This window comes from Mandrillus leucophaeus, unplaced genomic scaffold, assembly GCF_000951045.1.
Source record: "Mandrillus leucophaeus isolate KB7577 unplaced genomic scaffold, Mleu.le_1.0 Scaffold1260, whole genome shotgun sequence".
Lineage (NCBI taxonomy): Eukaryota > Metazoa > Chordata > Mammalia > Primates > Cercopithecidae > Mandrillus > Mandrillus leucophaeus.
In genome coordinates, this window is record NW_012100988.1 from 84,929 (window position 1) to 99,767 (window position 14,839).

The 14,839-nt window shown below is 41.3% G+C and overlaps 1 protein-coding gene across 1 annotated transcript in view; it reads left to right on the plus strand.

Moving 5' to 3' along the window:
• Window positions 1-12,160, plus strand: part of LOC105533558 (maltase-glucoamylase, intestinal-like) — a 73,428-nt gene extending 61,268 nt beyond the window's left edge. The window contains exons 33-41 of the mRNA XM_011972031.1: window positions 4-145; window positions 740-890; window positions 1,672-1,749; window positions 2,928-2,984; window positions 4,961-5,085; window positions 6,154-6,242; window positions 7,989-8,038; window positions 8,627-8,797; window positions 11,235-12,160. Of these exons, the coding sequence (XP_011827421.1) occupies window positions 4-145; window positions 740-890; window positions 1,672-1,749; window positions 2,928-2,984; window positions 4,961-5,085; window positions 6,154-6,242; window positions 7,989-8,038; window positions 8,627-8,797; window positions 11,235-11,312 (941 nt within the window). The 3' untranslated portion in view covers window positions 11,313-12,160. The remainder of the gene's footprint in view (window positions 1-3; window positions 146-739; window positions 891-1,671; window positions 1,750-2,927; window positions 2,985-4,960; window positions 5,086-6,153; window positions 6,243-7,988; window positions 8,039-8,626; window positions 8,798-11,234) is intronic.
• Window positions 12,161-14,839: the final 2,679 nt, after the last annotated feature.

The following is a 14,839-nucleotide window of genomic DNA, read 5'->3' on the forward strand; positions in this document are numbered from 1 at the left end:
AAGACCCTGTGTCCTGGGATGCTGCTTTTGTGAATATTTCCAGAAATGTCCTGCAGACCAGATACACCCTGTTGCCATATCTGTATACCTTGATGCATAAGGCCCACACGGAGGGTGTCACTGTTGTGCGGCCTCTGCTTCATGAGTGAGTGTCCAGCAGGGATCCCGATGACTAATGGATGACTTACTGCATTCTACATGGTGGGAGGTGAATTCTTCCAAATTAAAGACATGATTGCTTTTTGACGTGAGCTCTTCAGGTGAAGACCATTTAGCATAGTGCTATACATGCCATAGGTCATTAATGAAAGGCTATTTATTGAATGAACAAAACTGAAATGATGCAGTACAGCATGGAATAATTTCTTTCTAATTTGGCTGTGCAAAGACCTATCTACCTTTTGTAGCAGTTTGGTTATATGTAGCCAGGTCACAGGATAAGGATTTCAGGAAGAGATTTGAGGGAAAAAGGCCATCCTTGCATTTAAAATGTGACATGGTTAAGAAATATGGTTAAGTATTTTACAGGACAGAACACATCTACATCTGAGCATTTTAGGCACATCCCGTGGGAAGAGCAGAGGCTGGGTGCTCCTGATGAAGCTAGGCCTAGGGAAAAAGCAAGGAAGGCTCAGGGGCAGCTGGATTTCCGACTTGGGTCTGAACTTGAGGAGCTTCTTCAGAGTCTCGGGCGGGGGCTCTGTTGGGCTCTGTTGGGCACCTTCATTTCCCTTTCCAGGTTTGTGTCAGACCAGGTGACGTGGGTGTTTCAGACAGGAGCAGATATCTGTGGGTTCTTTCAAGATGCTGAATATGAGATGTGTGTTCGCTGGATGCAGCTGGGGGCCTTTTACCCCTTCTCAAGAAACCACAACACCATTGGGACCAGGGTAGGACAATGGCTTCTACCTCCCGTGTTTCACTTGAAACACAACCTCCATTTCTGATCTAAAGTTAATGTAGTCTGATTTCCTGCGATATCTTTAAAAATTGTTTTTTCTTTTGAGACAGGGACTGTCTCTGTTGCCTAGGCTGGATCGTACAGTGTCCCAATCATGGCTGACTACAGCCTCAATCTCTGGGGCTCAAGAGACTCGCCCACCTCAGCCTCTTGAATAGCTGGGACTGCAAGCTCATACCAATATGCCCAGAACATTATTGTGTTTTGTACAGATGGGATCTTGCCATATTTCCCAAGCTGGTCTTGAACTCCTAGCCTCAGCCTCTGAAAGTGCTGGGATTACAGGCATGAGCCACTACACCCTTAAAAATTATTAAGCGCCGTGGCCTCAGTGAACCATATTCCTCTGTGTTTTTTAGATTATTATTATATTTTGTTCTTGTTGTTTAGGCAGAATTGTACCAAATGTACCCAGAAAGAATGTCTTACAGTGAAATTTCGTTAGCTGTCCTAGGAAAACTACAGTAACCTTTTCCAGTCTGTTAAGAATATTCTCTGGGCCTCATGTATGGTTATATTTTGTTTAGCTGTGAGTGATCTTCAACAGGAATATGCTTTCTTAAATCTCCTAGAAATTTCAGGGTGACCTCCCAACACTGTTCTCTTTCTCCTTTAGAGACAAGACCCTGTGTCCTGGGATGCTGCTTTTGTGAATATTTCCAGAAATGTCCTGCAGACCAGATACACCCTTGTCTCTTATACACATCTAGATGTGTATAAGAGACAGGGACATAGACAGTCAGTTCCTGCTGGGCCCAGCCTTCCTGGTCAGCCCTGTCCTGGAGCGCGTGAGTATGGAGGCCTCCGATGCGGGGAGGATCGCAGCTGTGAGGCTTGGGGAAAAGGACGAGGAGAGAGACCTGAGCTGGTGGGGGTCCTAAGACATGATTTCTTATTCTCCCTGTGTGTCTTCCTCCCCTTCTGAGCTGAAGTCCATCACTTAGGTGTTGTGGGCCTCAGCTCCTTCATCTTTAAAATGAGCCTAACAATTCTGGTTCATAGGATGATCAAGAAGAAAACACCTCATAGTGTATTAAATGACACAATCATTTCTTCGTTAACTAAAATAAGGAATAGAAGGTCAGATGGGGGCAGTGTCGTAAAGAATTTATACGAGTCCTCTAGCACTATTACAACTCTTCAGAAGGATTACTTGGCAATGTGTGTACTCATATTGCTGCTGGCTACCCCTTCCCTTCCTGTGCAGCAGCACCTCCCAGCAGTAAAAGCCATTTCTTTACTTCTGTTGTTGATTGGGCTTCTGATTAAAATACCAGTTAATTGCACCTCCTCAAAATCTTTTTTTTTTTTTTTTTTTTTTTGAGACAGAGTCTTGCTCTGTCATCCAGGCTGGAGTGCAGTAGCGCTATGTCAGCTCAGTGCAACCTCTGCCTCCCAGGTTCAAGTGATTCTCCTGCCTCAGCCTCCCGATGTAGCTAGGACTACAGGCGCCCACCACCATGACCGGCTAATTTCTTTTTTTTTTTTTTAGTAGAGTCAAGGTTTCACCATGTTAGCCAGGATGATCTTGATCTCCTGGCCTCATGATCCACCCTCCTCAGCCTCCCAAAGTGCTGGGATTACAGGCGTGAGCCACCCCATGCCCAGCCCCCAAATCTGATTGTACCCACAAAATTTTTTTCTGCCCCAGACACAATCTCAGTTGTTTGTCTCTTTAAGAGTGAATGGCGTAAGCCTATTTCTATAAGCAAATATTGATTTTTTTTGTTCCCGAAGTCCTGGATACCAAAGTGCTTTATGAATGCCACTTGTTTTGGGTAGACAAATCTCCCCTGTTTGAAAAAGAAAAAGGGGTGGAAAGTTTCCCCAATAGCCGACCTCCTGAGAGATGAAAGCAAGTGGGCCCAAGGCCATCACATTTATTTAACCTCTTTCCTAAGCAGTTTGGTTTCTCTCTCCTGGAAAATGGTGCCCACTGTCTTACCTTGTTTGTGTTTCATTTTAGAATGCCAGAAATGTCACTGCATATTTCCCTAGAGCCCGCTGGTACGATTATTACACGGTAAGTTTTTCTGAATGTTTATACAACATGGGAAAATGGTAGAGAAAGCAAAGGCTTTAGATCTGATGGACCTTAGGTCAAATGCTGGATCTGTAACCCACCTGCTGTGTGGTCTTAGAGAAGCCACTTTAACCCTTGTAACCTCAGTTTTCTCACCTCCAAGTGGGGTAAGACCACTTCCCTCATAGAACCCTTGTGAAGTAACACGTAAAGCATCTCACTGAGGGTCTGGATTTTTGTGGGTGTTCTCTTTGTGTTAGTTTTTAATATTTCCTTATATCACTGCTATTTACTACATTTTGTAAAGGCAGATGCTAGCAAACATTTGAGATTGTGTTGAAAACTATAGGTTTTGTTTTTAATGTTTATATATTTGCCTGCTGTAAGTTCGTAAGCATAGAGGCCTTTTTGTCTCTGTCTTTTTATTAAATATCTCCTTCCATAGCATAGATGCTCAAAGAAGGGTGATGCACATAATTACCTAAGGCACACAAGTGATTAGACAATGTGCAAAACACACACAGAGGTGTGGGACCCAACCCTTGTGAGTCTAAGCAGTGCAAGTACATTTAGAAATGAGGCAGCAATGAAGAGCTCCTTGCCGCATAGTTTCATTGCTAGTATGATTCCCAAAGACTCAGCTGGGAAGCCAGGGTCTTCCAGGGCAGCTCTGGGGTGGTGGTCTCTTGCTGGGACCCTGAGAACTCAGACCCTGATTCTTGGGGTAGAATCAAAGAAGGCATTTCCTTGGTCTCTAATGAGGCCTCTTCTTCTGACTTTCTGAGAACAAAGTTGAGGGCTGGCAACATAGCAAAGGGGTGCAAACAGGGTTACAAGAAGCAGAGCATGTGCTGGCCCCTTTCATCCAAGGGGATTGCAGTGAGATTAGGTGAAAACTGGAGAAGGATGTGCAATTTTGTTCCTTCTCTTCCCAGTCCATTGGAGCCCAAATCCTCCCCACTGCTCTAGACTCCCCTTCCTGTTGCTAGTCTGGATCTGCCCTTAGGGTGGTAACATGTTAAGGCTCTGCTCTGTGCTTCCCAGCCAGGTCTTCCCTAGGAAGAGTGGCCAGCTTTCTTTAAGTGAGACTGGCCTTTGTCCTGAGTGTGCATGTTGAGTCTCTCATTCAGTAACAGAAGATGTCTTTGGTTGAAGAGGGAAAGACACAAGAAATCATGGTGAAAGCTGTTTAGAAAAAGGTGAAATTTTGATGTTTAGTTAAAATGAAGATGAATTTTTTAGTTAGGATTAATGAAGAAGTGTCACCTTAATTAATCTTGCCAAGTTTGGATACCTATTACTCGTTCTAGAGCACAAGCTGGCAAACTATGGCCTACAACCATCTGATTGTTCGCTGATTTGCACATAAAGTTTTATTGGAACACAGCCATGCATATTTGTTTACATGTTGTCAACAATAATTGCTTCTTACCTGTAAAGTAGCAGCTCTTAAATGAGAGGATTTTGTCTACAGGGGACATTTGGCAGTGCCTAGAGATATTTTTTGTTGTCACAACAGGGTGGGGGTGAGGAGGAGATGCTGTTGACATCTGAGGATTCTGCTGAATATCAAAAGGCACAGATAGCCCCATCACCGGAGCAGTGTCTGGCCCCAAATCTCAATAGTGCTGAGACTGAAAAGCCCTGCTCTAGTTGACAACATGTAGGATGGAAGGATGGTCCCTTAGGTTAGGTTTCTGATTCAGGTGAGAGAGTAGCACCTCTTTCTGTCACACATCAGGCAAATGTAGTTTGTACAGTGGAAGCAAAGGCATAGGCCCTAACAAGATATGATAGCAGCCTTGTGAGATTTCATGCAGCACTGGGTGAACGCAGAATGGATAATGGCAGGTATGTGGCGAAGGGTGATGAGCAGGCATAAGTTCAGAGGGGAGGATGAGATGTCTGGCAGGATGCATTGTTCAGGGAGGGGCCTGTTTTCTCCTTCTTCATCTCTTACCTTCTTCTGCCCACAGGGTGTGGATATTAATGCAAGAGGAGAGTGGAAGACCTTGCCAGCCCCTCTTGACCACATTAATCTTCATGTCCGTGGGGGCTACATCCTGCCCTGGCAAAAGCCTGCACTGAACACCCAGTTAAGGTGAATGACAGGACTCAGGTTTTCCTTTACATGTCAGTTAGCTCAACAATCTGTAATGAAGTCCACCAAAACGTAAGCATCACTCTCAAGCCCGCATGCAATTTTACTCAACACTTGTTGTTCTTTGTGCTTGTTTGTACTTTAACCTTTTTCAGACTCTACCCTCTTCGACTAATTATTAACAGCTCTTTTATGTCTAAGGGAGTGAGATGATAGGTCTAAGAGTGTCATCTTTCAATCTCACGATTGAAATGGAAGTCAAAATAGGAGCAGCCATGATTCATAATAGTTTTAGTATACTATTGGGTCTAATTGAAGCTTTCCTAAGAAAACTATTGCTGAAAAATTGTTTATTCCTCTACAAGATGTTAAAATTCTAGATCAAAGTCTATGTATAAATTAACCATAAGTAACATCCAGTGAATGCTTGCCCTGTAACTAGAGCTATATGAATATGGGCATTTCCATGTGGAAATTATGTATTTTTTCTTAGCAAAAGGAAAACATAAATTCTGTGAGGTTAGTAGTGTTACCACCATTTATTTCATAGATGACCAAAAAGGCTAAGTGATTTGCTCAGAGTCACACAGCTAGTAAGTACATGAACGTGGACTAAAATTCACATCTCTCTGGTATCAATACTAAAATTCTTAGACTCCCTATTCATTTGATTCCAAAGATTTAAAGAAAAATGAAGGACTTCAGACATTTGAAAGTAGAACTCCCTCTACATGTTTTGGATATTAGGTCACGAAAACAGAAAGATTTCAGCATCAGGATTTTCCTCTCGAAAGGTAAAGAAAGAACCCAGTTGGTTTGGTTGTCGTTACTTTAAGAGCCTTAAAGGAGAATCCTCTTGATTCATTCACTAATTCATTTGTTCATGATATGAAGTCATATAGCCAGATGGAGACAGAATTGGAACTAAGTCACAAGTCTCTTGAGTTCTAGTATGCAGTCTTTATCCCCCAAAGCACTCCCCTTTGCTGCTTTATGTTTGTATATAAACTCTTGGTGTGTGGCTGTGGCTTTGCTTTTAGCTAATGCTTCTCTCCCACCTCACTGCAGCCGCCAGAAGTTCATGGGCTTCAAAATTGCCTTGGATGATGAGGGAACTGCTGAGGGCTGGCTCTTCTGGGATGATGGGCAAAGCATTGGTGAGTCGGGGTCACCTGGGATTCATGCTGATGGCACTGACTACATTCCTGGATTATCTTACAGGCCTGCTTTCACCTTTTCCCTGTTAAAACAGTTTTGCATTTTAAAATATAATCACTTGTTAATTCAAGTGTATAATCCACATTGGACATGATCTTTATTCCTCATGTAAATGAAGCTCAGTTCTGAATCACCTCCCATTATGCAACTGTTGTAATCTACTGTAGAAGGTAGCAATATGGGAGCCATGGGGAAAGTTTATCTGTAGCCAGTTGAGATAAAATTTCAGAGGATTTATGGTCAAGGACACGTTGCCTAATTACATGGTTTACTGTCCCAGTAAGAGGGGTAATACTTCTATCAATTGTATTTTTTATGGGATATTTTCTATTAGGAGTTTATAGGAATTGGTAAACTCTCAGGAGGATTGCTCAAGAAATTATTAGCTATTTCTAGACAAGTGCTGTCCAACAGAACTTTCTGCAGTGATGACAATGTTCTATATCTTCTGCTGTTCAATATTGTATCTACTAGGCATATGTGGCTATCGAGCACTTGAAATGTGTGACAAGTGCATCTGAAGAATTGAATTTTTAATTTTACTCAATCTTAACAAGCTTAAGTTTAAACAATTAAATTTTACTAGTGACTACTGTCTTAGCACGGTTGTAAGGGATAGCCAGTGGCAACTGACTGAGTGGTGAGTCATTTAGAAAGGGGCCAGCACGACCGGGCTCAGTGTGGCTCATGCCTGTAATCCCAGCACTTTGAGAGGCCGAGGCAGCCAGATCACCTGAGTTCGGGAGTTCGAGACCAGCCTTACCAACAGGGAGAAACCCCATTTCTACTAAAAATACGAAAAAATTAGCCAGGTGTGGTGGCACATGCCTGTAATCCCAGCTACTAGGGAGGCTGAGGTAGGAGAATTGCTTGTACCTGGGAGGTAGAGGTTGCAGTGAGCCGAGATTGCACCATTGCACTCCAGCCTGGGCAACAAGAGTGAGGCTCCATCTCAGAAAAAAAAAAAAAAAAGAAAGAAAGAAAGAAAAGAGAAAGAAAAAGAAAGGGGCCAGCACACAGGGAAGAGTATGACAGCCACGAGGGAAGGGTGTAGGATGGGAATACTTGAAACCAAACTGTTGACTAGTTCCCCTTCACTGGCTGTGCTGAACTCCATATTCTTCCTGGGCCTGTGGCACACATTTAGGATAAAGGACAAAGAAGCCTTTTCTTTGATCATCTTTGTTCTCTGGAGATCACATTTTTAAGTTTGCCTAATACCTCAAGAAAAACCCACCAAGACACCAGTGTCGGTGTTTATGTATGCATGTGCATATAAATGTGTGTGCAGACATGTGTACACACAGCAAAAGAAACCTGGAAATTCTGCGCTGATTAGGAAGATGCTGGGAATAGTAGACCACAAGGAAGAGAAGTGACTTAAAAATGGTGTCAGGAAACTGTTATATGAAGTGACTCTGTCACACAGATGCATCTATACACATTCATTTCAAACATTTTGTGCAAACTGAGTATGGGTGCAGGGTTTGATTAGTCTCCGTAAAGAGGACTTACATTTTAAAATAGAACACTCAAAAGACAGAAAATAAAAATGAAGATAAGCCTTACTCTCTCAACAAGTAACTTGGAAGTCTACTTCTCCAAGACAAGTAGAAAATTAGAAGAGTATTTACATATTCCATAGCACAGGCCCGGGCCATGTTTATCTTGTTGTCTGTTTGCAGATACCTATGGGAAAGGACTCTATTACTTGGCCAGCTTTTCTGCCAGCCAGGTGAGTGTGACTGATATGAAGTGAGAATAAGATTCCACTGGCTTAGGAGGATGCTGAATATCATAAGGGCATAAAATACCACCTAGAAATTCTTCATTGCTCATCTTGCTAATTCACATTCTTCTACTTCTCTAGACTTCTGGTGGAAATTTACTATGCTCCCAGGAGGCTTTCTGCAATTAAACGTATCCTCATCTCATCAGTAATGACCATTATTCCCGTTTACCATGTTACAGATGGATGGGCTGTTTCTGTTATCCAGCCCTTGTTCCTAAGTTACCTTGGAATGGTCGGCACATGTTGTGATTCCTCCACCTGTAGAATATAAGTATCTTGACAGCTGAGACTTTTGTCTCCTCTAGAGTTCAGGGCAGTGCAAAAGACCCTGCAGCTGCTTGTCAATGCAAAGTGGATGGGAGTTGGCAATAGGAGACAGAGTGATGAAATCATGGTTTCCGTGATCCAGAGACACAAGATGGTGACTCTGAAGTTGTCTTACTTTATGATCTACATTTGTGCCTAAAAAGAGGTTAGAAAAAACTTGAACTAATTCTGCTATTATCTTTTTTTTTATCTCCAATTCGACAGAATACGATGCAAAGCCATATAATTTTCAACAATTACATCACTGATACAAATTCTTTGAAACTGGGCTACATTGAAATCTGGGGAGTGGGCAGTGTCCCCATTACCAGCGTCAGCATATCTGTGAGCGGCATGGCCATAACACCCTCCTTCAACAATGACCCCACGACACAGGTTTGTGACTGGCGAAAAATGCGAATGGTATTTTCCACCCTTAATATGCCTAGTGCAGTGCCTGACTGCTTGCCTTCCAAATGATTCCCTCTCCTACCAGGCCCTCTGGGAATCCCTGAGTTTTCAGTGTGTTAGGAATGGACCACATGGAGATGAATGAAAAATCATGGTTTATCATCATTTGGAATGCATGGCCTGGATTCTTACTTTCCATGTTTGTCTTCTTGTCTGCAAACCTATGTAAAACTTTGTCTTGGCTCCCTCACCTCTGCCTCAGAGATCAACTTTCCAAATAGGTTGAACTATCATATTTTATCAAATATGATACCAAATATATCAAATATGCTTCATTATTTCATGTGCCACAAAGAAAGAAAAAAGGATGACAAAACTATGATAGAAGGCTTCCTTATCACTCATTTTTTTTTTTTTTTTTTTAAGACAGAGTCTCGCTCTGTTGCCCAGGCTGGATTGCAGTGGCATGATCTCAGCTCACTGCAAGCTCTGCCTCCCAGGTTCACACCATTCTCTTGCCTCAACCTCCCAAGTAGCTGGGACTACAGGTGCCCGCTACCACACCTGGCTAATTTTTTGAATTTTTAGTAGAAACAGGTTTTCACCATGTTAGCCAGGATGGTCTCGATCTCCTGACCTTGTGACCCGCCTGCCTTGGCCTCCCAAAGTGCTGTGATTACAGGTGTGAGCCACCGCGCCCAGCCTCAGATTTTTATAATAAACTTATAGAAAGTTGTTGAAACTTCTTTAGACATAAATTTTTAGCTATATGTTTCAATATTGTAGGTGATAATATGGAGGAAAGTGTTGAGTGGAGACACGTTGCTGATTCTGCCTCAAAGTAATTTAGAAGAGGTAGACCCTAAATGTGAAGAAGCACCAGAAATAGCTTAACCAATTTGTATCATATTTAAATTGTACTATTTAAATTTGTGTTAAACTGTTTTATTTTATTATTTAAATGGTTTATTGTATTTATTATTATTTTGAAGAAAAATCTGTGTTAGTAAGATATTTCCTCTGTACTGCAAAAGGTGGTGATTCAGCACTTTATAAAAATCCTTCCACTAGTGTCTATGAAGTTTTTTCCTGAGCCACTGACACACTTTATGTACATTTTTATCCTAGTGCTTTCTTGATCTTACTAACTATTCCTTTCTATAATAATCCTTAAATGTTTTCAGCCCATCCATTCATAACACAGTAATAGCAATGAAGCTTACACGGGCACAGACAATAATGATTATGCCATGAGTGCTGCCTGGCTCACAGTATTCTATGGTTATCGATTACAAGACACACTCTGGTTGCATGAAAAATCTCTACCTTGGGATTAATGCAGTGTAGTGGTCCTGACACTTATCATCCCGATGGTAAATGAAACTTTCTTCCTTGTGTGTTTATTTATTATTTTTTTCCTGAACCTTTTTTCTTTCATAATCCTTCCTGATGATTAAACCTGAAACAAAAGTTTTCTTTCAGTTTTGCATTCTTTACATTTATTTCCTCATACTTGTGGTTTTCTTGTCAACAACTTCCCCAACTATGCCTTAAAGGACTTTGCCCAATCCTGCTGCTGACCAGCTCATGGACAGATATGCAAGTTGATGAGGGCACATGCAGTGAAACCTTCTTGGCAGCATCTGCCTAGGAAGAAGCAGGAATAGTGGACTCTTGCTGGGCAAACACTGGGGTGGATAGAGGAATAGGAGAAGAAGGAAACAGAAGGGTGGTGCCAAGAAAAATCAGCACCTCCGAAGAATGGAAAAGAGGGCGTTCTCTCCAGTTTGTGCAGTTGTTTCTCTTCAGTGGTTGCATATTGAACTTTTTTTTTTCTTTTTTTTGTTTTTGTTTTTACACTGAGTCTCACTCTATTGCCCAGGCTGAAGTACAGTGGTGCAATCTTAGCTCACTGCCGTCTCCACCTCCCGGGTTCAAGTGATTCTCCTGCCTCAGCCTCCCGAGTAGCTGGGATTACAAGCACCCACCACCATGCCTGGCTAACTTTTGTATTTTTAGTAGAGCCGGGGTTTCACCATATTGGCCAGGCTGGTCTCAAACTCCTGACCTCAAATGATCCAACTGCCTGGGCCTCCCAGAGTGCTGGGATTACTGGTGTGAGCCACCACACCCGGCCCATCTCTACCATTTAATATTTTGAATGGTAAACATAAAATATTAAAACATAATTTAAATAAATCTTGAATTAGTTAAAGGCCATCTCTACCATTGAATATTCTTTGTACTCTAAAAAATTAGAAAACACTTTTCTCATCTGAAACTTTGAGGGCAATCTTTTAACTAGACAGTACAATATAGAAGTATTAGGGGGTTATTTGGACCGTATACTTGCACCTAATTTATTTGCATGCAGTAAATTTCAATACCAGATGCCCAATTCTTTTCCTTTGGTTCCTAACAGGTATTAAGCATCGATGTGACTGACAGAAACATCAGTGTACATAATTTTACTTCATTGACATGGAGAAGCACTCCGTGAATTTTTAGAGCAAGATTCTAACTATGAACGACTTTGAAACTACTTCTACTTCATGCTCATAAAAATTATTGTGTGTTGCTAATTGGTTCATACCCACTGTTGGTGAAATATTTTTGTTAATTTTGTTGTATGTTTTATGTGTGAACCCCAAAGGTTAAATCTTAGCCCTGTGGGATGGGCAGTTAGGGAGGTGTGGAAAATCTATGCATTACCTGAATGTCTCTATGTGGTTAGTATGGTAGTGATTGTTCATCATATGACATTGACTGAAGATGAACTGGGTCCATGATGAAGTATGTGTATGTCCATGTGTGTAATCATGGAATGGACCCCACTCTCTTGTTAAACACACAAGAAAAAGCTTTCGGTGGCAGTTCCAGGTCTTGAAGCTAATCAGCATCTCAAGAAAGTATCCAGAAAGAACATCTGCTAGTTGATTATAGGCAGCAGGAGGAATAATACACCTAATTGGTTATAGGTGGGGGGAGCATGATAAGCAAAGAAAAGGCAAACACAAGGAAAGATCAGAGGAAACAGAAGATGATAGTAAAAGTGATCATAGTAAGAACATAATGTGAAATTATCAACAGCCTCATGGGGAGGAAAAAGGAAGAGTCAACTCACCTGAGAGAAGAGGGTCTTGCGAAATCTTTAGCATAAAGGGCTAGTGGTGAGATTGAGATCTGAGCAGGCAAAGCTGAAAAGAGAGTTTGGAGGTTAAAAATAATTTATTTTTGCAGTGGTGTGCTTTGAAGTGTGTAAATCTTATTTCTAATGTATATAACCACATTTCACATAAAAATATGCAATTTATATGCCAGATAAAAATAAAACAAGTGAATTTGCAAGTAATTTTGAATTTTGTGCTATTTTGAACATGAGTAATCTCTGTTTGGGGTTAAGGTTGTTGTTTAGCAAACTCTTACGAGTTTGTCTTTCTGGTTCTCTTTGGCATCACAGAACCTGCAGCCAAATCCACCAATAGGATGATAACCTTTATAATTGTCTTTTTCTTACATCTCTGCAAGGAGTCTTTTATAAGATGGAGGTTTGTGGAAGGGTCTATTGATTACTATTTTAATCATCATAGCAATTGCTAAATTTAGGAAAATACCAACTCCGGTAAAAATAGGAGTTGCAACCCTCTTGCTTAAAATTCTATAGGGTTAAAATTTGAGATAAGGAAATTATATGTTAATGTTCAACAGGAATATTAACTTTTGATGTTACCTGAAAATGAATGTGTTTGGAATGAGTGAGTCTGCTTCCCTGTGTTTTCTTCTTTTCTTATGACCAGGAAGTCATTCATTCTCCCTGCACACTCACGTGTCAGCGCCTGCGTAAGGCTAGAGACAAACAATATTGTTAAATCATGTGATTATCACAATAAGGGGCGTTTGGATGAGGGCCTGAGCTAACTAGAAAACTGGTGAAATATGGAAAACCGGCCATGGGAATCCTTTGGTCAAAAAGGTGGGAAACTTGTCAACTCTAACAAACTCAGGAAGGTCACAATGATGAAAACATTATTTACTTGATATTTAAGAAATATTTAATGTTACCATCAAGGATATATTGATGGAATTTGGCTCTGGCTGCCACAAAGTGCTTAAGGAGAGGCATTCTGACTACATAAATCTGACGGCCAAGGCCCTAGTGAGGCCAGTGGGTGTTTGGAGCATGTGAAGTGTCAGGGACCCCACTGACAGCCTAGTGAAACCTACAGAATTCCTCCTCACAACATTGCTTTTAAATGCATCAAGCAAAATGCATGCTATTTCAAAGAAAACTTATTACAAGATACTTATCCAAATATTAAAGAAAAATTGATATAGTAACCCATGAGATGTGTTTTTTCATTATCAAATTAAATGAAAAGATCCAATAGTGGAAGTAACAATGCCATAATTTCAATGTAATGATCAACATCAACAATATTTTGAGATATCCACTAAAATCTCGTAATGTAGAAAGAGCTGTGATTCCACTTTTGACAAATTCATGCTCTGTGAAAACTACTGTGCTCTGTTGTCTACATTCATAACCTAACAAAATGCTAAATTTCAGCCAGAAATGTATGAAATACGGTTGGAACCAATATGGCTTGCCGGAGTTAACGCAGAGAGAGCTTGCTGATGTCACAGCCTGAATTTCCACCACAGTTTCATACTAACTCCCTCCCAAATTTGCACATGAGACCCATGATGAGGCCTGAAAAGATAACTGTGCATGCCTGAGGACTTTCTAGATCTCCCCTTTCTTTCACCAATCACCTGCTAATCCCAGCATCCATCCCCTAAGCCTTTTCTGATAAAAATACTTCCTTAAAGCCAGCACAGGAAGACAGGTTTGACCTGGACTCCTGTCTCCTGTGAGTTGACTTGCAATAAAAACCTTTTCTTCAAAACCTTTCGTCAGAGTATTGGCTTCTAGCACATTGAAGAGTGAGCCCTTTTGCTCAATAACACCCCCAGAGGTGGTTCCTCAGACCACACTCTGAGAACCACCTCTCATGGAACCATATCCATTTGTGGCCATCCCAGAGCAGCCCCTACAACATGGACCTATGCTTACAACTCCTGGCCAGCTATTCAGGAAGAGGCTGAGGGCCTTCCTTTTCCGCATATGCTCTGTTCTTCAGATCACATAATTTTACTTTCTTTCTTCATAGGTGTGCCAAAATAAAAAATAACACTCTCAAACTCTTTCACTTAAATAGGAAGACATCTATTCCTTTCTTATTAATGTTATAACATTAAATGTCATATATACCTACAAAGATAAGGTTTTGTTGGCCGTGGCAGATATCATCAAGATCCCAACAATATTTCTTTGTTCTTATCATAGCAGCAGAGTCATTGAGAGTTTTGCACCTGGCCTTGGAGAATGGTGTTCTGGAACTTAGGGGTGACTCATATTACAAGTTTCTGATGTGATGATTCCAACCAGCAGCTTGCTTTGACAACTGTTTGAGTTTCACCAAGAGCTAACTTTACTGTGCCTTGTTACCGATAGACAACCGGAAGATGTCGGGTCACGTGCCTGTCTCTACCCTTCAAAGTGGCTCTGTTATTTTCTCGTTGGTCAACACCAGTGTGGTGATCCAATATCTTCCAGTTAGTTAGCAAGAAGGGATGGTGAAGGTAGCTATTTTCTGCGCTTTAGGAAACAGGTTATAGATTAGCTGGGATTGTTGGTTACCACTATTACATAAAAGAAGTCACAAATGTGCACGGCATGTGGGGAGTTAAAGGTAAAATATCACACAAAGAATAGAAAAAGCTTATGTAACAATAAATCTCCCTTCTTGATCTTGCCAGGATGTCTTCCCAATTGGAAATGAGATCTTGGTATGTTTCCCCTCTAACAAAGGCCACCTTGTACTGGGGCAAATGAAAAGCGGAATATGTCATTCCAGGAGTTCATAAATGCAGAAACCTAGTCTCTCTCTCTCTCTCTCTCTCTCTGTGTGTGTGTGTGTGTGTGCGTGTGTGCACGCGTGCATATGTGTGCTTTTCCATATACTG